General features: G+C 36.7%; 2 protein-coding genes across 2 annotated transcripts; both read right to left on the bottom strand.

The window, feature by feature from the left end:
* Positions 1-286: 286 nt before the first annotated feature.
* On the bottom strand, positions 287-15537 carry LOC116163326 (serine protease snake-like). Its single transcript, XM_031477211.1, has 6 exons — positions 15349-15537; positions 9258-9569; positions 9054-9208; positions 8893-9005; positions 1008-1437; positions 287-955 (listed from the first exon to the last, which is right to left on the bottom strand). The coding sequence occupies exons 1-6, from the start codon at positions 15422-15424 to the stop codon at positions 782-784; spliced, it is 1260 nt and encodes a 419-aa protein (XP_031333071.1). The 5' UTR covers positions 15425-15537; the 3' UTR covers positions 287-781.
* A 2758-nt stretch (positions 15538-18295) lies between these two features.
* On the bottom strand, positions 18296-21934 carry LOC116163327 (serine protease snake-like). The gene is made up of 5 exons (XM_031477212.1): positions 21640-21934; positions 21443-21582; positions 21284-21393; positions 18764-19190; positions 18296-18716 (listed from the first exon to the last, which is right to left on the bottom strand). Exons 1-5 carry the CDS (start codon positions 21917-21919, stop codon positions 18543-18545), a joined length of 1131 nt encoding a protein of 376 aa, XP_031333072.1. The 5' UTR covers positions 21920-21934; the 3' UTR covers positions 18296-18542.
* Positions 21935-22319: the final 385 nt, after the last annotated feature.

Below are 22319 nucleotides of genomic sequence, written 5' to 3'. Positions count from 1 at the left end.
TTTTTAACGACAGAAGAAGCGTTGTTAGGTAAATAAGGCATGTTGCATCTTTTTATCCTGTATTTGACGTTATGTTGCTTCCTGTGCTTATGTTATTATGTACATTTTGCAAATAAATAAGTATTATTATTATTATTATTTCAATCTCCGCGATTTTCTAATCCAAGAGCATTTATCTTCGTTTAAAAAATGAGTGTTTTATCTTTGCGACTAAACAATCGCGCGACAGAAAATCGCAAGTGTGCGCCTAGTCTAATGCAGATAGGAGTTCATGTACTGTATGGTCTAAGGTTTTAATACGATTTATTTTGCACACATTGAACGATTGAATTATTCACACAGACAGAATAAACAACAAAACATTATGCAAAGCGCCCAGCTCCATACTAGCTTCTCGTGGTGGTGGGTATTCTGGTGGTGGGGGCACTTGAAGCGCGTTGCACATACTTTTTGCCGAGGACTTTGGAATCCGAATGGGCTACAAAGGTGGACATTTCTGGAGTAATTCGAGTCCAAACGGTTAGTCTCAGCCACATTGTTGAGGTGTAGCAGACTTACACAAACTCACATGCCTTTTATGGGTACGGGGTATCTTGTCTCAGGTCAACCAAGAGCGAACAGTCCCTCTAGTGTCTAGTGGGAGTTGCTGACGGAGACGATGTGGCGGGGTAACAACTAAGTATATCCTTAGAGTCGCTTTATTTTATAGTAATTATATGGGTTTCCAGTTATACTTATTTTATAGATCTTATTATTTTACTCGTACAAGTTCCATCTGGCATTAGGGCCACACGTATTCTTCTATCCAATCAATATAGTGTGACACTCTGGTGTATACACCTGGAATATTAATAACGCCACACCCTTTTCCGAATGATGTAACCCCCACCACGGAGTACATACAGTAAATGTTTGGATCTGTATTAACAATTTGAAGTGGGCTACCAGAATCTCCCTACAAACAATAGAAATATTATAAACAAAAAGTTAGGAGACTATGACTTTACCTGGCAAGTATCTTTGGCCTCTAAATGGTGTCCGGCACATACTTGTGACGATTCAACGATGCCACTTCTTAATTTCTCGCCAATATTACCCCGATATGTTCGATTACATTCGAAATTTGAAAAAAACTCCAATGTTACCTTTAGTAAACGATTACTAGTTTCGTCAGACAGATGTTCAGTTATACCCCAACCAGACGCGACAGCCTTTGGAACTGGTATGTCCGAGCTTGTATGCAGACAAGCTGGTCTTGCGTACGAGTTCAGGCGAACCTTTCTGCTTAACTTTACTAATGCTATATCGTTGTAATGTGAAGGTTGTTTATATCTAGGATGATTTATCCATCGTGCTATAATAAAATCTTGTACTTGTGCGTCATCTAAGTTCGTATCTATTTGCAGTTCGCCAAGTCGAATATATTTCGGTTCACCCCTACAAATGTAAGTTTTATTAGATTTCCAAATATACAGGGTGTCTAACTACGAGCCGATTAGATTATTATCTGGGAAACTAATGCGAATACGTTTTTGAAATGTTGTACATATGGATTATTCAATGAATTAAGTTTAATACGGCTTCCGGTTATACCAGGAGTTGGCACACACTTGGCTACTTTGAACGGGATGCCTCAGTTTTCATTAATTTTGATATAGAGGACCATAATCTTAAAACAAACGGTTTTTGAGGTATCGAGTTTTTTTTGTTAAATTGAAAATCGAGAGTTGCTATTTATGCAATGAGAATTGGTAATACTGTTATTGCTAGGTGCGATCCGACTGCGTCATCGCAAAGTTTGACATTTTTGAGGTTATACGTTCTCAGAACGTTTTGGCGTGCGAGCGCTATTTGTATCGTTAAATAGAGAATAGTACATCAAACAACTCAATTCAACATTTAGCGATGAAGCACCATCTACAGCCACTGTAGATATATTATATCGCTGATAGGTACACTGAATTTAAACGTGGACGTAGTTCGCTCAAGGAAGAATATTTATACCGAGTGGTAGGATCATAGGGATTTAACATGGGAAATTAGTTTTATGCAATTTCCAATATCCTGCCCTCCTGTACATTATACAGAGTAGAGTCGTAGAGTTGTAGAGTTTAAAGTTGTTCACAATTAAAAGGTGCATACAAAACAGTATTTATATGTTTTATTAAGCTTTTGGTATACCCGAAAATTTAAAAATAAATTTCAACATTTTTGTTATTGGTAGCAATTCATAAAACAACAACAGTTATGGCTCTTGCTACTAATAACAGAAATGTTGAAATTTATTGTTAAATTTGTGGGTATACCAAAAGCTTAATAAAACACGTAAAAACAGTTTTGTATGCACCTTTTAATTTTGAACCATATTAAACTACAGTTTTTTCTGTAAAATGTACAGTAGGACAGATGCCATGAACTTGGCAGGCCTACTACAGCAGACCATGGTTCTGCTTACTGATATCGTTAGTGTTCCGTTAGTGCACGTTAGTGCCGCTGAAGAAATCGTTAGTGCACAAAAGGAAACTTACTATTTTTTAAAAATATTTGTGGGCCTGCTAACTTCATGCCAGCAGACCCATTTGAGAAAATCGATTCAATCTTTACACTAGTTCAACTAGCAGCGTTAGTGCTCGTTAGTGCCGCCAATATAAACGTTAGTGCTCAAAGTGTAACAGCTCAAAACGTTATAAAAAGGGGTCTGCTAACTTCATGCAGCAGACCCACATTTGTCAAATTGGCTCTGTCCTAATGCGAATTTGAAGCGGCTCGTTAATGCTCGTTACTGCTTCACATGCGAACGTTAGTGCCGCGTCAAAAAGGTACCAAACCACCTCAAAATAAACTTGACTTATTGGGACCTGTCAACTTCACGCCAATAGACCAACGAACGAAATCCGTTTGATTTTCTACTTTAATCGACCGGTAAGTATTAGTGCTCGTTAGTGCCGCCAATATAAACGTTAGTGCTCAAAGTGTAACAGCTCAAAACGTTGTAAACAGGGGTCTGCTAAAAAAATTAAAAATAGTTCCAAAATACATTTCGTTCATTCTCTTCGACTTTTTTTTGAATTGGAAACAAATTTTGCTAATTGTTGTGTTGTCAGCAGAACCTATAAGTTATAGTTAATTTTTAAGATGCTTTGGTAGTTTTTCGACACGGATCCATTAAAAGCACTGACGTTTACAAGTGAAGTCCTAACGAGCACTAACGAGAAGCTTCAGATTCGCATTAAGGCAGGACCACTTTAATAAATGTGGGCGTGCTGCATGAATTTAGCAAACCCACAATTTCACGCTTGAGCTCTTGCGCTTTGAGCACTAACGTTTTTTTTGCGACACTAACGATCACTAATACTGATAGATCGATTAAAGTAGAAAATCAAACAGATTTCGTTTGTTGGTCTACCGGCGTGAAGTTGGCAGGTCCCAATAAGCCACGTTTAATTTTGAGGTGATTTGGTACCTTTTTGATGCGGATCCCTTGCAGCACTAACGTTCGAATGTGAAGCACTAACGAGCCGCTTCAAATTCGCATTAGGACAGGGCCAATTTGACAAATGTGCGTCTGCTGCATGAAATTAGCAGACCCTTTTTAAAACGTTTTGAGCTGGTACACTTTGAGCACTAACGTTTATATTGGCGGCACTAACGAGCACTAATACTTACCGGTCGATTAAAGTAGAAAATCAAACGGATTTCGTTCGTTGTTCTACTGGCGTGAAGTTGGCAGGTCCCAATAAGTCAAGTTTAATTTTGAGGTGGTTTGGTACCTTTTTGGTACGGCTCCCTTGTAGCACTAACGTTCGCAGCACTAACGTTCGAATGTGAAGCACTAACGAGCCGCTTCAAATTCGCATTAGGACAGGGCCAATTTGACAAATGTGCGTCTGCTTCATGAAATTAGCAGACCCCTTTTTACAACGTTTTGAGCTGGTACAGTTTGAGCACTAACGTTTATATTGGCGGCACTAACGAGCACTAACTCTGCTAGTTTAACTAGTGTAAAGATTGCATCGATTTTCTTAAATGGGTCTGCTGGCATGAAGTTAGCAGGCCCACAAATATTTTTTAAAAATAGTATGTTTCCTTTTGTGCACTAACGATTTCTTCAGCGGCACTAACGTGCACTAACGGAACACTAACGATATGAGTAAGCAGAACCATGGTCTGCTGTAGTAGGCCTGCCAAGTTCATGGACATGTAGGGCAGGATATTGCATAAAACTAATTTCCCATGTTAAATCCCTATGTTCCTACTTACCCTGCACCACCCGGTATATCGTCCTTATTTTAGGCAACAGAGGTTTGTGGTTTTATGACTTTTTCGTATTTGGAAACTAGATTAATTAAATGAAGAAGTTTCATTGTAACTCTAAAAAAAATAGAAAATTTTTACCCTCGTTTTTACCTATGGTACACGACTAAGGTCATATATGTTTTTCGTTTAGTTTTGTACTGTATTGGTCATAGTGATGTTAAATTACACTTTTTTTTAAGTGCGTAATATTACGTGTAAAATTAGCAATTGTTTATGTTTTTTATGTAATTTACAAATATTTTTGTAAAATTACCCGTCATTTATGTTTTTTATGTTTTTTTAAATATTCCATAAACCTTTTTGAATATTGTGAGTGTTTGAAAACAAAAACACTTGTTAAATTATATATTTTGGTGTATTAAATAAAATACCCAAGCAGTAGGTATTTCGCCATCACGCGTCGTTTGGAGGAAGAAGTTCCAGATCGCGATTTAGATGCAATTATCATCCTCATTAAACCAAACTAGATTCAACGGTGAATCGTTTACGTTGATAGTACCGTTGATGGTCTGTGGTAGTACCGATCAAAATGTTTCAAATAGGTACCCGGGGAAAAAATTGGGAACGTTAGCATAGATGGATGCTTCAGATGGAGTGGCGTTTTTTTAAGAATATAACATTTATGTAACTTACAAAAATTACGGTTTTTTAAATAAAAAATGTAAGACGTAAATTTCATAAAAGACATAAATTACATAGAAAAACCGACCATCTTGTAAGTTACGCGTAATATAACCGTTTTTTAAGTAACTTACAAATCGTTATTTTACAATCCACATCACTAGTATTGGATAACATTTGCTGTAACTTACTTTTGTCTCATTGCTGACGCATCGGTTATCGTTTTGCCTTTCCATAAATATTGTTTTAAATTCTTTTATACTTTTTTCATATACAGTGTGTTCGAGATAAGAGAGTCACCACAATATCACTTTTATTTGGCGAGATTCGAAAAAATGGTCGAATATAATCAGTGGCGGTCCCGGGGGGGGGGGGCCCAGCCTCCCCCTCCATTGTCCATTTTTTCATCAATTTTGTTTCGATCTTTCCATTATGCGAGATTTCTTTTATTTTTTTCCGTGTTGGGACAAAGTTCGGGTTTGGGCCCCTCCCTTTACCAAATCCTGGGACCGCCACGGAATATAATGTTGTGTGTGTCATCACGATCTATCCGATCGCATATTGAAACTTTCGACATTTCTTCCGGTTAGACCAGAAATCGATGCAACTTTTGTTTGTCAAATATACTGCCTGTGTTTTTTAATGTCTTTGCGAAAAGAACAATACATCTGCAGTACAACTCCATCAAATACCTACGCATAATATTATGGTTGAAATACACAAAAAAATAAAGAAATTCCTGATTCAATATTTGGAAAACTTATGAAATCTAGCATACCGTGTGCTGTCAGGATGCGTGGTGTTTGTTGTGTTAACACAGATTTGTATATCAACCATATGTATATTTCACGTTGCCGTACAGCAAATTAATTGCTCGTTCAACGAAGGTCGTCCAAAATCGGTCGTTGTGTCGGAAAATGTCGCTGCTGTACGAAAACTAATTGAAGAGCATCGTCACGTGACATATCACGAAATCGGGAGACCGCGTATATCTGCTGAAACAGCAGAGTAGAGCGTATGTATGGAACGCCGTTTTACTTTTTATTCCAAAATTTTACAATGTATCATTTTAATAGCAGTTCATTTTATTTACCTATTTATTATGTTTGTTGTTTTTATGTGAAACATTATAGTTATTTATAAACAAGAGCGCGAAGTTCAATTTCGCGCATTGAGACTGAAGGTATTTTCACAAGGCGAAGCCGAGTCAAAATATCAATCAAATCGCTAGCGTTATATACAATATTTTTTTTCTATTTCGGTGTCACAATGATGATTTTGTACAACTGTTTTCGGCCGAAAACAGTTGTACAAAGACAGTGATTATAGTCGTTTTTTTTTGGTAACTCATCTCTTAAGTTGGCAGTTACTAGTTAGTACAAGTAGGTACTTCGTTGGGTACTTCCATGTTTGAACTTCAAAATGTCAGTCTTACTACGCTGCCAACCTAAAACTTAATGGCATAAAAAGTGTTCCCAACATAAAACATGTTAGTTCTAATGTTCCCTATAGTTCCTGATAATGATTTTTTTAAATTAAATTAAAGCACCGAAATAGAAAAAATAGTATGAAAAACGCGTGTTACAATGCTTTATTGTAATACTTCTATCTTGCGGACACTCGTGGCTACGCTTCGCGTCGCCACTCGTGCCACAAGATAGTCGTATTACAATAGGTCGCATTGTAACACTTGTTTTTCAATATACTATTCTACAACTGAATCGATTGTTAATTAAATTTGCTGTTCACGTTCAACTTTGTCACGTGCGCGAAATACTTTTTTTCACTGTTGACGGTTACGCGCACGTTGTCAAGAGAAACCTTACTTATTAATTAACCGTTTAAAAATTTAGTACTTCGCGTTTCGAAATCCGTCAGAAAATGACAGGTGTTTTTGACAGTTGTACAAAAATATATTTTGATGAGTCATAAGTTAAAATGTTTGTTGATAATTTTAATTGGTATCTCAGATTGTGCGCAAGTTTCAGGAACTACTGTATTGTCTATTAGGATACGTATATACACTAGCGCCTAATTAAAATTATCAACAAACATTTTAATTCAACAATCACATAATTCAAAGATTTTAACAGTAAGAATTCATATTGTGACAATTTTTTTTATTTGAACTTAATTATTTCATGTATGTCGTTGTGATATTGATCTTTATTTCCTCGCCGCCCAATAAAATGATCACATCAGAGGTTATGGGCTCAGTGTGCAGTAAATAAAATACGGAATATACCGGTTCGTTGTTGGCGGGAAAGTTGGCTACAAAAACTACAAAATGGATCAAGTAAACACAGGGGTCCTGCCGTTTTATGTTTCAGCGCAAAATTGACTCGTGTTTTAACCAATCACAGTGAAGGTCAAAACTTCCCTATAATGCTTTCTACTCTACCGCTACCTTCTTAAAATGAATACAGTATTATACAAAAACTTTCTTCAAACGTCAAAATATTGGGTCATTTTTCGACCTAGTAATAGGCGCCAAAGTTTGACATTCTCAAGAGTTTGCTTTTCTTTTTCCTCTCATCGGAAAGAACTGTTCTTATGAAAACACAACAATTTAATTTTTCACTGAATAGTAATAAGGTTATTTCCTGCGTTTACCAAAGAAACAGCACCCAATTATACATGAAAAAGAAAACAAATTTACCGACTTGACAATGACGTCTAATTTAATGAACGCTACTATCCCTTAAAATCTATCAATAAATAAATGCGCGCCATGAAAAGTGATAGGTAGCTTTGCAACAAGTACTGAGTGCACAAACCAACATGTGCCGAAATTGCCCTTGGATCGCTAGGTATTGATACAGATCTGTTATTACTCTTAAAAAAAGTGAAGAGTGAACCATTTGGCTTACCCCATCATACCTTAACGCTGCCTAGGTTTGGGGCGGTGTCACTAACTTTTCCCATTTTTGGAACTCCATACTGCTGCCTTTTATCTACCCACTTCCGGCGCTCCGTTCTCGAGATATAAGAAACCTCAGTGACGGATAATCCGATTGGAACGGGAGAGGTACCGTTGGCGTTGCCTCTCGAAAAGACCTACGATTTTCCCATTGTGAGTAGTCATTTCTATAGCTCCGTTCTCGAGTGTTAAGAGATCTCAGCGACGGATAATCTGACTGGAACGTTGAGTTACCACTATAGATGCGTCTCAACAAGACTTACGATTTTTCCTTTGTGGGTACCCACTACCGATGTTGTGCTACGAAGATATTCACGTCTAAAGTTTTAACCCTTTGATTAACAGCGTCTCGCCCAAACTAATAACTTTTTCTTAGTGGTTGGTGGTTGGTTGGTACCCCCTTCGCCCTTTCCGTTTCATAGATCCGTGTAGTGGAAGTTTTGCTATCGAGACCTATCGCTTTCCCTTTGTCGGTACCCACTATTGAAGTCTAGACAGCATATGAGTTACCTCTTAAATATCTCGGAAATAAGGTCTGTCGTTTCCCCAAATTAATACATAAACGTAAATTTTGGCCTAAATTTTGGCGAATGTATGACTTAAAATCTATGGGACGAACTGACGGATTTTTTCGAAACTTGGTCATTAAACAATTCACATACATAAATGTTTATAATTAGCTAACGCACTATCCGCAATCCTAACTACCTACATCCGCATTTGTATTATATTAAAAAAAAAGCCATTTAAAATGACACACTTTGTAAAATTTTAGAACAAGTAAAACGACGTCCCATACGTATCCATGGCAGTTCGAGATGCAGACTTGATGTATCGAACATTTTTATAGGTTGCTGTAACAAACGTCCATACTTCTTCTACAAAACCGTACAAAACTGTCTATTCTTTTGGAATAACCGTGTACTTGGTATTCATACCTTACAAAAGTGCGAAATTGCCCTATTATATTTTCGGCCTACCGTTAGCTTTGATAATGGGCTGCGAATGTTCAGTAAAACAATTGGTAAACTTACAACTTTTTATGATAATGGCAATGCGCGGCGGTTAAAACGAACTCTTCACTTATAAGAGAACCTCCGCATTGATAATATATTTTGCTGTTTGCTGTTTGGTACCCTATGAGTGCCTAAAAGGTAAACAGATGTTATTTGACAAAAAGCTCTAGCTGAAATACCATATGAGGAAATTCTCTTGGTTTAGTATCTTCACCGCCAACGATGTTACTAACAGCTATTATTGCACATTTATCGACAGATACCGTTTGCTGATTACCCACGAACACTCCAGAAAACTCTTCTTCATAAACATATTTCTGATATTCGTCACATTCTGTAATAATGATATTTCTTGATCGTTCAGATAGAAAATGTTTACAAACTTTCTCTGCTCTTCGCTCCGTATCCTGTGTACGTCGGTCTTGTGCGTTGCGTCGTTGGCGTCGATCGAGTCGTAGTACTGGTTGCTGCTGCTGCTGTTGTTGTTGTTGTTGTCGTCGTAGTCGATGAGAGGGTGCCATATGATCGTGTATTTTCCGCACGTAAACTCGTGCAGCAAACTATTGGCTCGGAACCATTAAATCCACATAGTTGTGGATTTATATCTTTTAACAAACCTTCTCTAGCTGGCGTGCAAACAGACAAAAAGTCGCATACTCCATTACTACTTGCAGATTCCAAAAAGCACGGATCGCCTATAAAATACTATATTATGATAGAGCTGACAATGTCAATCTTTATCGACTATCTACATACCGGGTGGTGCACGGTAAGTAGGAACATAGGGATTTAACATGGGAAATTAGTTTTATGCAATATCCTGTCCTCCTGTACATTTTACAGAAAAAACGGTAGAGTTTAAAGTTGTTCCGATTTAAAAGGTGGATGCAAAACTGTTTTTGCATGTTTTATTAAGCTTTTGGTATATTTAAAAATAAATTTCAACATTTCTGTTATTAGTAGCAATTCATAAAACAACAAAAGTCATGGCTATTGCTACTAATAACAGAAATGTAGAAATTTATTTTCGTACTTCCGAGACTAAAGTGACAACTTCACTCCATTATGACAAGTACTGAAGTGTCACTTTTTGTCCCTCCGGGATTAAATTTGGACGAAAATCCCGGAAGGATGAAATTACTAACAAGGCCATTTCAGTAGGTTGTTTCACATTTTGTATGCGGCACTACTTCTTAAACGCATCGTACTGCTGCTCATATAGTTTTTTGGATTTCGGTGGTATCAATTCATTACCTAGTTAGGCTGCTTTTTATCAATATCAAATACACCTTTGTCACTCACCACCAAAATTATGACACTAGCAATGACAGTTTCCAAATTATTTTTGTTCCCATAGCCACAGATCTACACATACACCATAGCATAGGGTTTGTCGTACCAACGCAACGTTCCTATGGTAACTTGTTAAGCAGCGATTTTTTGAAAGAACGCGTTCTCTAACTCCCATACATATTAAGTGTTTCAGTTTCGGAAGTACGAAAAATATCGTATATACCTCGCGACTGAAGTAGTGGTCTTAATCCCTCAGGTAAATTATGGCCCTCCCTTCGGTCGGGCCATAAACTTTACCTTCGGGATTAAAAGTACTTCAGTCCCGCGGAATATAATATACTATTTTAAATTGGCGGGTATACCAAAAGCTTAATAAAACATGTTAAACAGGTTTGTATGCACTTTTTAATTCGGAACAACTTTAAACTGTACAGTTTTTTTTCTGTAAAATGTATAGGAGGGCAGGATATTGCATAAAACTAATATCCCATGTTAAATCCCTATGTTCCTACTTACCGTGCACCACCCGGTATGTATCTCACATTTAGAAGTTTTGGAGTCTTATCACATTTTTGGTTATTTATCGACCGGAAGGAGTACCTACAACTGTAGGAATTTTGTTTCCCGCCACTATTTGTTTTTTTTTAAATAAAATTGTATTTGCTCAGTAACCTAGTAAGTAGGTTTTACCCAAGGATGCTATAGTGTTCGAGTTCGCCAGAAGAGAATACCGGTCACCAGAACACCCGATGCCGGTCTATAATCGTATTGTTTTCATATTAAATCATACGATTGTAGAACGGCATCAAGTGCTCTGTGACTGGTATTCTCTCCTAATTATTGAAATAAAAGACTAAGAAAGGAGTTTAATTATTATTAACTAGGATCCTATTGGGCTTCTCAATATGGCGGTTGTTCATACGCGCAGTGGCGTACACGCATTTAATATATTTAAATTTTTTGGCGCATAGTATTGAAATTACATACATTTTACTTCAGAAAGATTCATCACTTCTTATAAACGAAATCCATGTTTCTCGCCATTTATTTATTTATTTATTGCCCTGTTGAGGGCCCAAAACTAAGAGAGGGATAATAAATAAATAAATAAATAAATAGAAATCCATCTATCTCGCCATTCATTGTCTAAAGGAGATCTGAAAAGTAGATGTATTTCAATGGCCCGTATGAATAAAAGTAAGCAAATGCTTAGGTATACTTGCAAAAGTCAAAGTAAATACTCTTAACTGCCCCTTCATACTGGTCTGTTTAGCATGGTTTAGCAGCGCTGCACTGCGTACTGTCCTTCTGCTTAGAAGCGCTGCTAATTCACCCAGTGGGAAGGAGCACTTACGAGTATTTACTTTGAATTTTGCAAGTATAAGCATTTGCTTACTTTTATCATTGACTAATACCCTATTAGTCAATGCTTTTATTCATACGGGCCAATGTTGTTTTACATACTATTGCTACGGCAATGGATCTGTATCACAACCTGCAAAATGAATGAAATTAAGCAACGTGAAAGAAGACAATTTTAAGAAATACAGGTAACATGGTTACCACCTATGAAATGTAATTTTTGTTTCTTCAGTAGCTTTTGACTTTGTTATATTACACGATTTACAGCTAACCATTATGTTTCACTTTACCGTAGGTAAATGTGAATTAATTGTCAAAGTCGGCCATATTGAGTAGCCTAATTGGATCTTAATAAGCGTACGTGATATGTATGTAATCTTATCCTTCCTTAGTCTTTTATTTCAATGTTATTTCATGTAAACAAACAATACACTATTTTGTTGACAAGTGACATAACCTAAATCGCTCAAAACTAGATTTGGCATAGTAATTACGTCATAGAAAATGATGACGTGCAACGGAAGTTATACGGATTGCTTGATTGCTTTTCTCGCGTGTAGTGACGTCATCGCGCATGCTTTGATTAGTGTTCCGTCGATTTGTGCACCACTTCATATAATGTTTAGTTCTAATATGTACGTCCAAATAGATACTGTAGGTAACTGGTAAGTAACACTTGCCATTCATCGTCTACAAGTCTACAACATTTCTTCCTGTAAAATTTATAAGCATCCCATACCAAAAGCAGCTACACAATAAACTCAATAAGAACCCTACGACTATCGTATCACTACAAAATTGTAGTGTGGTCACTATTCCAGCGGTTGTTACCTGGATAATATTCACACTAATTTTATAATATAATTAATTAACACTAATAATATTTGTTTAATAATTGATTGACATTTTTTGATCATCACTATGTAAACTAAACTCAACTGTTCCAGATCCACCCATGGATCGCCACAGTACTAATATTCACACTAATTTTATAATATAATTAATTAACACTAATAACATTTGTTTAATAATTGAATATGTTCTAACTATATGGCATCAAATCACCGCTATCAGTAGGTACTAGCACAGTTTAGTTAATATGTCGTACTAGTTGGTAATTGGTATGTCTTTGCCAGTCTCTAATGTTCGTATTAAGGTGAAAATTTGGTACTGGTGAAGGTGTTTCTTTGTACAAAAACGGAAGATATCCTTCTCAATGTAAGCTAATTACAAAAGGTATTTAAATACAATTAATTATGATGTCTGTGAAGTTGACCTGGATAAAACAGCCCGGCAACATCGCATCATGCTAGATCGTTAGTGCTTTGTTAGTGCTCGTTAGTGCCTCACAAGTTAACATAAGGGCTCAAACCGTTTTCTCAAAATAAAAATTTTTTTTGTTCGGGCCAACTTCACGTTTGCCCGGACAATGACTCCAATTTGCATCAAATTTTGTAGATCGTTAGTGCTTTGTTAGTGCTTATTAGTGCTTCATAATTCAACGTTAGGACTCAACCGTTTTCTCATAATACCTTTTTTATTTGTTCGGGCTAACTTCACGTTTGCCCGGACAATGACTCCAATTTGCATCAAATTTTGTAAATCGTTAGTGCTTGGTCAGTGCTTGTTGGTGCTTCATAATTTAACGTTAGGACCCGAACAGTTTTCTCAGAATAAATTTTTTATTGATTCGAGTCAACTTCACGTTTTCCCGGACAATGACTCCAATTTGCATCAAATTTTATAAATCGTTAGTGCTTCGTTAGTGCTTTAGAATTCAACGTTAGATCCCAAACCGCTTTCTTAAAATACATTTTCCTGTTGGGGACAAACTTCATTTTTGACGTAGCTCTTTTCACATTGGCATGCAGCGCGATTCATCTATACGTACGGTCACCGTTCCGTTACCGCACCGTCAACGAAACGTAAAATTATCTCGTTTACAAATTTTGACGGGCCGGACGGTGACGTAACTGTATAGTCTATAGCTACTATATGTATATACCACAACTGACTCGTCCGCCATTTTGGAGCCCACCGACAATTGACGCTTGCAAAATACGTCTCAATGTCCACGTCCCAATGTCTGCGTCCTAATATCCGCGTCCCGTTGTCCGCGTCTCAATGTCTGCGTCCTAATGTCCACGGCCTATCGTTTGCGGTCTATTCCCTTTGCGGTCTACTGTCTTGCGGTCCTATGTCCGCGTCCTAATGTCTTGCAGTCCATTGCCATAGCGCCGGAATTTCGTTTCAAAGGCAAAAATTTGTTTGGTAAATTTTAGAGCAAACCGTCTTTTTCATAATTTTTACGTTTTGCGTTTTTATTCAGTACTTGCCTTACATGATATGTAGCAAAATATGTTGTTAATAGTTTTCATCATTTGAAATCACTTAATGGAACTTTCTCGGAGCACGGAGTGTACCGCGTCGTTCTAAAGGCTTTCTATTGGCCAATTTGAATTATTTTGAATATATAATTCTCAACTATTACAATTAGCAAAATAATTAATTCTACTGCTGTTTTAATTAATTTTATATACATTCGTCTTCGTCCTATAAAAGGAATAATTCTTATCACCCAACAATGCTGTTTGTATGTTACGACACTGGCAGGCATGTCTTGGTGACAAATGGTCACAGTTTTATTGAAAGTATTACCTGTCCTCTCTCTTTTCTAGTCTAAGGCTATAGACATATTCAGGCTGCACTACAGCACTTGATTAAGAAAGCAGACTCGTCCGCCATTTTGGAGCCCACTGACAGTCTGTAAGATATTACGCTGTATTGTTTGATCGTTATGTTGTGTTATGTTGCCAAGGTAACTTACTGTCATGAGAAGCACGTGTTTTGCAAGCGTCAATTGTCAGTGGGCTCCAAAATGGCGGACGAGTCAGTTGTGGTATATATAGTAGCTATAGACTACACAGTTACGTCACCGTCCGGCCCGTCACAATTTGTAAACAAGAATATTTTACGTTTCGTTGACGGTGCGGTAACGGAACGGTGACGGTACGTATAGATGAATCGCGCTGCATGTCAATGTGAAAAGAGCTACGTCAAAAATGAAGTTTGTCCCCAACAGGAAAATGTATTTTAAGAAAGCGGTTTGGGTTCTAACGTTGAATTCTAAAGCACTAACGAAGCACTAACGATTTATAAAATTTGATGCAAATTGGAGTCATTGTCCGGGAAAACGTGAAGTTCGCTCGAATCAAAAAATTTATTCTGAGAAAACTGTTCGGGTCCTAACGTTAAATTATGAAGCACCAACAAGCACTAACCAAGCACTAACGATTTACAAAATTTGATGCAAATTGGAGTCATTGTCCGGGCAAACGTGAAGTTGGCCCGAACAAAAAAAAATTTTATTTTGAGAGAACGGTTTGAGCCCTTATGTTAACTTGTGAGGCACTAACGAGCACTAACAAAGCACTAACGATCTAGCATGGTGCGATGCTGCCGGGCTATTTTATCCAGGCCAACTTCACAGACATTTAATTATGCTAATATAATATAGGAATAAATTATAAGAACTAATACAAACCGGTTGCTAACCAGCAGATTTACGCATGGCTTCCTCGCTCTAAACTCTACATATACTTTTCTTGATAATCATCACGTAATTATATTCGATGTATTATGTTAATAACAAGTTAGTAGATCCAAGTGAGGATCTCCTAATTTACGTAGATAGGTAGACGCGTACATAATAACTCTTTGGTAAAAGTAGCCAAAAATGTGTTTCAATTGGGCAATTACCATCTGCGCTAATAAAATTCCTTCTCAGCTACGTTTTAGATAGAAAGTGGTATAACTTACCTACATCAAGTTGAGACACTCCATAGTGCAAGAATATCAAATTCAGTAGCAAAAACGCAACACTAAACATCATCATACTTCCTAGCTGTTGTGTTTACAGCACTTAAGATTTGCAATACGTAATATATTTCTGGGTTAGAAATATAATTCATAGCGGCGACCTTGCGTTCTTCTCCAATGATGTCAGGGTAAAAATTTCAACCTGGAAATCCAAAAGTCATAAAACAACAATAATTGTAACCTTGGTAGATAAACTTGCAATTTTCAAAAAATACCATGCGCACCATAACCTACTGGCTGCCGTTCAGAAAAATATAAAAAACGTATGTTAAATGGATTGCACACTTATAAAGTTCAAAAGGTTGCAAAAAGTTGCTACGGAATATGTTCATATATGTAATTTAATACAAGGTGGATACCAATCAACGCACAAAGACGCTGCTAACTCTCGCACAAGACCTTGGACTTCCCAACACATTCATTTAATATAATTGGATAATATTATTAGGGCCATTTTAGTTGAACCCACATTTGTTTGGCAGATCGGCAACATAATTTGAGTCAAGGTTTAAAGTAAAATGCTACTACTGAGTTGATTTTACTGATGAGTATCCCAAATTAAATGTAATTTTAGCAATTAACTCTCATGATTTATTTAAAGCAAAGAACAATTTTTTTCAGATCAACGCATACTTGGTTGTTAACCTGTAGATTATCTAGTGCATCTGCAGAATAACTAGGTAATCTTCGAACCAAAAGCATTTTTCGCACTTTAAAGGACTTAACTAGCTAATTTGCAGATTACCTAGATAATCTGGATTTCAACGGTTTTCCGCACATCAACACATCAATACGTGCATAAGACAATAGCAAAATTAATTGTCTGTAATAACCTGAATGCATATTATGATGGTTGTCAAGTAAATTAATATAATGTTGAATCATAGACTCCACTAGAATTCCTAAAGAATTAATATTTGACAAACATAACATAAAAAAACAAGCATTAAAACATTACAAATAAATTCACATAAGTTTGGATATTGGACACCCTCTGCTACGCCAAAGAGAGATTAAATATCAGTATCAAAATAGCACAATACATATTCGAAACAAGTCACCCTGCCAAATATTAATAATCATAATTACATAATTACCCGATTCAAATACATAGAAGGAGCGTAACGTTAAGCATTATATTACAACAAAACAAAGGAACATGTCATAGCAAAACATTAGTATAAAATACCAGAGCACATACTTTGTGTTTGTATAACCTACCAAAATGAGCGTGACCTATTTAAAATTAGTGAGATATGGGAAACAAATTTTTCTAGTCAGGATCGCTGTCGAGGAGTGTTGGGATTCATGCGAAGCATTGGAATTTTAAATGATCTGTGATAATCTGTGATATGCGAGGCATTAGAATTTCGAATGCAATGTGATATTCTGTGATATTAGTATGTATGTATGTTGCTTAGTTCTTGTTCGTCGTACTTGTCTATATCTGTGTAAAAACTCTTCAAAGAAAAGTAATAAAAATGGGTGATAGGCAAATGGCCTCAGCAGCCGAAGCCTTAGGTGGGGTTTTAGTGGGTATACCTAGCAAATGGGAGAGCCCCACACTACTCTGGAACTTCCTTCTAGAGTGTGCATAAAGAGCATTTCCCCACCTATACAAAAAAAAATAGTATAAAATAATTAATCCTCAATGCCAAGTGCAGTATGTAACAATCAACGACCTAACACGTCACTCGCTTCCAGATGAAGCAACCTGTAAATAAACAGTAACATATTCATGCAACAGAAAGGAAATGTTCTGCAAAAAATTAAATTATAAATTAAGAATGTTGCATCGATGTTTCCAAATACAGCACCATCTACGAATCGCTATAATATTTATTACATCGTTTAATTCTGCATACTCGTATTGACTATCATCCCTAAGAGAACATACTGTATGTAAATATAAATAAAAACACGTAAATCGGTCAGAAATTAATATTGCGGGTTGGCAGGTAAAACCAGCACTAGAAACAAGGGGATACTGTAAATTGAAAAACAACATATTCACCTAAAAAACATAATGAAATCTTGCATTTAATTCAAAGTATGATCAGCATAATTATTTAAGAGCAATTTGTACTTGTAATGCGCTATAAATGACAATGCCTATGCTGTATTGGAATGTCGTTAATTTGGCTAATAATCTAACACGATTATATAATTACTAGATGGATGCGATAAATGTAAAGATAAAGAATACGTCACCAGAGTAATTGCAATCGAAACAGTCACAGTAACTATTCGAAACACCAAATTACGACTAACCTCAATAAAAGCACAAATACCTCTGGCCAAATTTCCGCTTTAAGCAAATCGTAGACGAAAATTGTTAATATCGACGCGCTCCGACTCGTCGAATCGATATGGATCATTAACTTCCCGCTCTTATAGCGTTGTGTTTGGCACTTTTATTGTAAATTATGGCCAGGGGCGGCTTTGGGAATATTTAAATCGAATTTAAGCAGGCAAATTCGATTCCATTACAAGGTAGACGTAGTGCGTAGAAAGTTTTTAAAGCAAAGCATTCCACTGACAGGAAGTTTACATTCAAAATGTGAAAAATTAGGTTGGATAAAATAATGTTGTTTTGGCTCCAGTTTTAAATGCAGAGGACTATAAAACCCTAGATAAAACCTATGCATTAACCGTTTAATAATAATAATAATTTAACATTTATTAATCTACCGTACATTTTATACAAAAATTGTCAACTGTCTGTAGCACGCTAAATTATATAAAGAAGTGAAAAGTCCGTTTCAGATTTTAAAGAGCCCCAACGCAATTTCCTTTTGAAAACCAGTACCTATTTAAAAGCGGACAAATACGAAAAGTACGCTCCATAGCAGTAAGAGCTTGAAAGGATCGCCTAGACAATAAGTAATAAGCTTATTATGGTTTTATTTACACGTTTAAAATGTACATGGGCGTGTAAATGGGTAAATCAATTACTTATGCACATTAAGTACAAATTAATTGTACTTTAATTGTCAAATTCATAGCTTAGAAAAAATCATTACATAAACTGTGGTCCGTATTTATATTTAAAATGAAAGATGAATTATGTCACTTAAGAACTGCTCGCCAACACAGCAGAGACAACTCGTTTGAAGGTCGATTGTTTTGTAGTACTACGACCATACATTTTGTTCTATCCATCCAACGTAATTCGATACTCTCGTATACACACCGGGAATGCCGATAGCTCCACACCCTCTTCCGAACGACGTAATACCAACTATCGAATACATACAGCGAACATTTGGATCTGAATTAATGATTAGAAGAGGTCCACCAGAATCTCCCTACAAATAAATAAAATATAGGCAAGGTGAAGCCTACTTGATTTTACCTGGCAAGTGTCTCTGGATAGTTCATGGTGCCCGGTACAAACTTGTGAAGAATCGTCAATTCCCTTCCTTAATCTCATACCTATATTTGCCCTATATGTACGATTACATTCGGCATGTGTAAAAAATTCCAACGTCACTTTAAGTAGGTCGTCACTACCACCGTCCGTAAATCCAACTTTACCCCATCCTGCCGCAACTGCTTTCTTTACTGGAATTTCGAAGTTTGTATGCAAACATGCCGGCCTTGCATACGAATTTAAATTTACTTTTCTATTCAACTTTACTAATCCGATGTCATGGTAATTTGAGGGAGGTTTAAAATCTGGATGTCTAATCAACTGCGATATAGTAAAATCTTGTACGTTTTCATCACCACTATTCGAAAATAGTTTCACATCGCCAAGTCTAACATATTTAGGTTCACCCCTGAAAAAAGTCAAATATGTGTAGGTACCTAATAAGGATTTACTGAAATGAGTTAAGTTTCTTACAATTTTTATCATTTGTGTACTTATGTTCTTATCCTGAAATATTAGTAGTATGGTATAGCCGTTTCTAAATATGACCTTGAGCTGTGAAGGTCATTGGGCGTTAAAGGTTGTTAACTGTAGATGGGTCATTAACCTTATTGTCCATGAGAATGACCTTTTCTATTTAAAGGTCGTTCACTTTTTGATAAAAGGTTATCGACCTCGTCTGTTCTTAAACCCTTCAGCTTAATAGTTTTGATCTCAGTAGATAGGAAGCCACTTATGCGAGACAGTCACGTGACACTCCAGACGTGAGGTTCTGCGTGGTCTAAACTTACTGAACGTCATCGTGGTTGTTGGGTAAGCTACATATCTGTTAAAAACACAGGTCTGTTCATCAGAAACAGGTTTGATGATCAGAAACAGGTCTGTTCATCAGGAACAGGTCAGTTTTACAGAAACAGATCGGTTAAATAAAAACAGGTCTGTTTCTGATGAATAGACCTGTTTCTGATTTAACAGTTCTGTTTTTTAACAGGCCCGTTTTTTAAAGAGACCTGTAGTTTAGACAACAACCACGATGACCATCAGTGTTTAGACCGCGCTTGAACCTCACGTCTGGAGTGTCACGTGACTGTCTCGCATAGGTGGCCCCCTATCTACTAATACTATTTAAAACCTTAAATGCCATTCCAGAAGCAATTATATGTCCGTTATGTTGCTTTAACTATACCCCCGTGAAACAAAACGTACTTTCCCAATAGTTAGAACGCCGATTAATAGGATAGGCAACCAAATTGCCTGAGGCGACAACTCATTACTTGAAAGGGAAAACAAAAGAAACTTCCTGGCACTGGCCAACAGTTTGCAACTTTTTTTATGTGCCGCACATCGTCCAATCTCCAAGTTAGTATAATACCCTTGGGGATGGCGCCCAGATCTCGCCAACACCACATCTTGTAGCCCCATCCCTAAAGTTGTTAATTACATGGCCCCGATAGGTACACGTACACTCCTCGTCTTTTTAAAAGCGTTCTTCTACGGGCTCGCATTTACTGCCAGCCAGCCAGCCAAACTGCGATTAAAAGCTACATTTTTACAAATAAGTTTGCACAAATGCGCTAAAAAATGCTACTCAATACAGTATGTACCTTTTTACGAGCCATACAAATAAAGTTGATGTTGATGAAAATCTCACAACGGTATCTGTTCTGGTTTTCTTTAAGCATGATACTAACTCTAATTTGACGTCGTATCTTGAATGGTTTAATAAAGCCCTCATCGCACTTATATCGTAAATAATTATTATACAGGGGGTCCAAATTAAAAGGTACATGCTGTAATAGCAAATACAGTAGGTATAAGCATAGATTGTTAGGTAAACATACGCCCGATCTTGTTTCGTTTTCTAGTTATCAATTGTAAGACATAATTAGGGTCGCCTGTGACGAAATCGTTGCTGAGTAATATCTATCAATTGCTAATGATGTTAATCAACGTACCACAGTTTGTCTTCGTACGGGTTGTGGACGGATTGTGAAATATAGTATATTGTTTATCAAGAACGAGAAGCGAGTTTGTCGTCCGTGGTAAACACTAAATTTTTTTTATTAGTAACTATGCTGGAATTTCTTGTATATAAACGGCTAGTCAACATCACAGGCATAGAAATCAAAAGAGACAGAGAAGTAAAATGTCTCTGCCTGTTTTCCGCTTCTCTGTCCTTAGCAACGAAACGATACTTCGCTGTGTGAATGTGATCAGCGAAATGTCCACATTTGACGTACGTATAAAAAAAATAAAAATTTTTTGATATGACTTTTACCTTTATTTTGTAACTGAAAACAATATAATGGTACTTTGTTTACTTTCAAGCTGCCATAGCTTGAAAACGAAGCAAGATTGGACGTATGTTTATCTAAAAATGTATCAATGCTTATAGGTAGGTAGGTACTGTACCTGCTATTACTCGGTGGACCTTTAAATTTGGGACACCCTGTATACCTACCACATTAGTAATTGAATACATTATTTCATCGAGTAACTTACAGTGAACTCTGATACATGCAGTGGGCAGCTGTCAATACAAATTCGTCACTTATAAGACTGCCACCACATTCCCAGGACGGTTTACCTTTATTATCAAATCCTATTAGCGCCTAAAATTGAAATAGACTTTACGTAAAATATTTCTTTTCGCCTAAATACCATATGCGGAAATTCTCTCGTAAGAGCTTCAGTTCCACCGACGATGTTTGGAATGGCTACCAGGGCACATGTATCGCTGGTTACTTCAGAATAATTCACGAGTTCTTTTTCATAAACATATTTCTGATATTCCCAACATTCTATAAAATAGGTATATTGTCCTTACTGGATCAAGGTGATCACGCCACTATACTTACTTTTTCTACTCGTCGCTCCGTATCCTTCATACGCCGGCTCTGTGGCTATTCTTGACTCTGGGTTGGAGGTCGTAGATACCTCCTCACAGCAAACGACAGGGAAAACACCTTTAAATCCACATAGATCCGGAGAAATGCCTTTTTTCAGTTTTTCCCTAGCTGGTATACACAAAGATAGTACTCTACATACCCCTTTACTGTTTGAAGATTGTAGAGTGCACCGGTCCCCTGCAATACCACAGAAAACTAAGTAAATTGTTTGTGAAGAAAAGACATTCATTTCACAAAAACAATATTCTCCAGATGTACACGTAAAAAATGTGTAGGGATTTACATTGAATAGATCATTTGTTGAAAGCATCCATCATTATACGAGGTATACCTACTATCACAGATTAACTGCTCCTATCTACCAAATGATCCAATACGCTACTCATTACCGTTGAGTGAAAGTTATTCAATTTATTTAAAATTTTGCGAGATCCCGCAAATACCGCGATTCTGCGGGATTAACAGCTAACGATCCGGCAAATACCGGGATTGAGATTTTGCTGCAGGATTGCATTCCCTACAACGGACGAAACAGTGCAGATAGCTAAAATATTGCTCAAATGGACCGTTGAGTGAAGTAGAACAGTTGTATATATTTTTTTACAGTTTATTTAATCAAAGTATAATCA

The sequence above is a fragment of the Photinus pyralis genome, unplaced genomic scaffold (assembly GCF_008802855.1).
Source record: "Photinus pyralis isolate 1611_PpyrPB1 unplaced genomic scaffold, Ppyr1.3 Ppyr1.4_LG2, whole genome shotgun sequence".
NCBI lineage: Eukaryota > Metazoa > Arthropoda > Insecta > Coleoptera > Lampyridae > Photinus > Photinus pyralis.
This window is presented reverse-complemented; position numbering and strand designations above follow the sequence as displayed.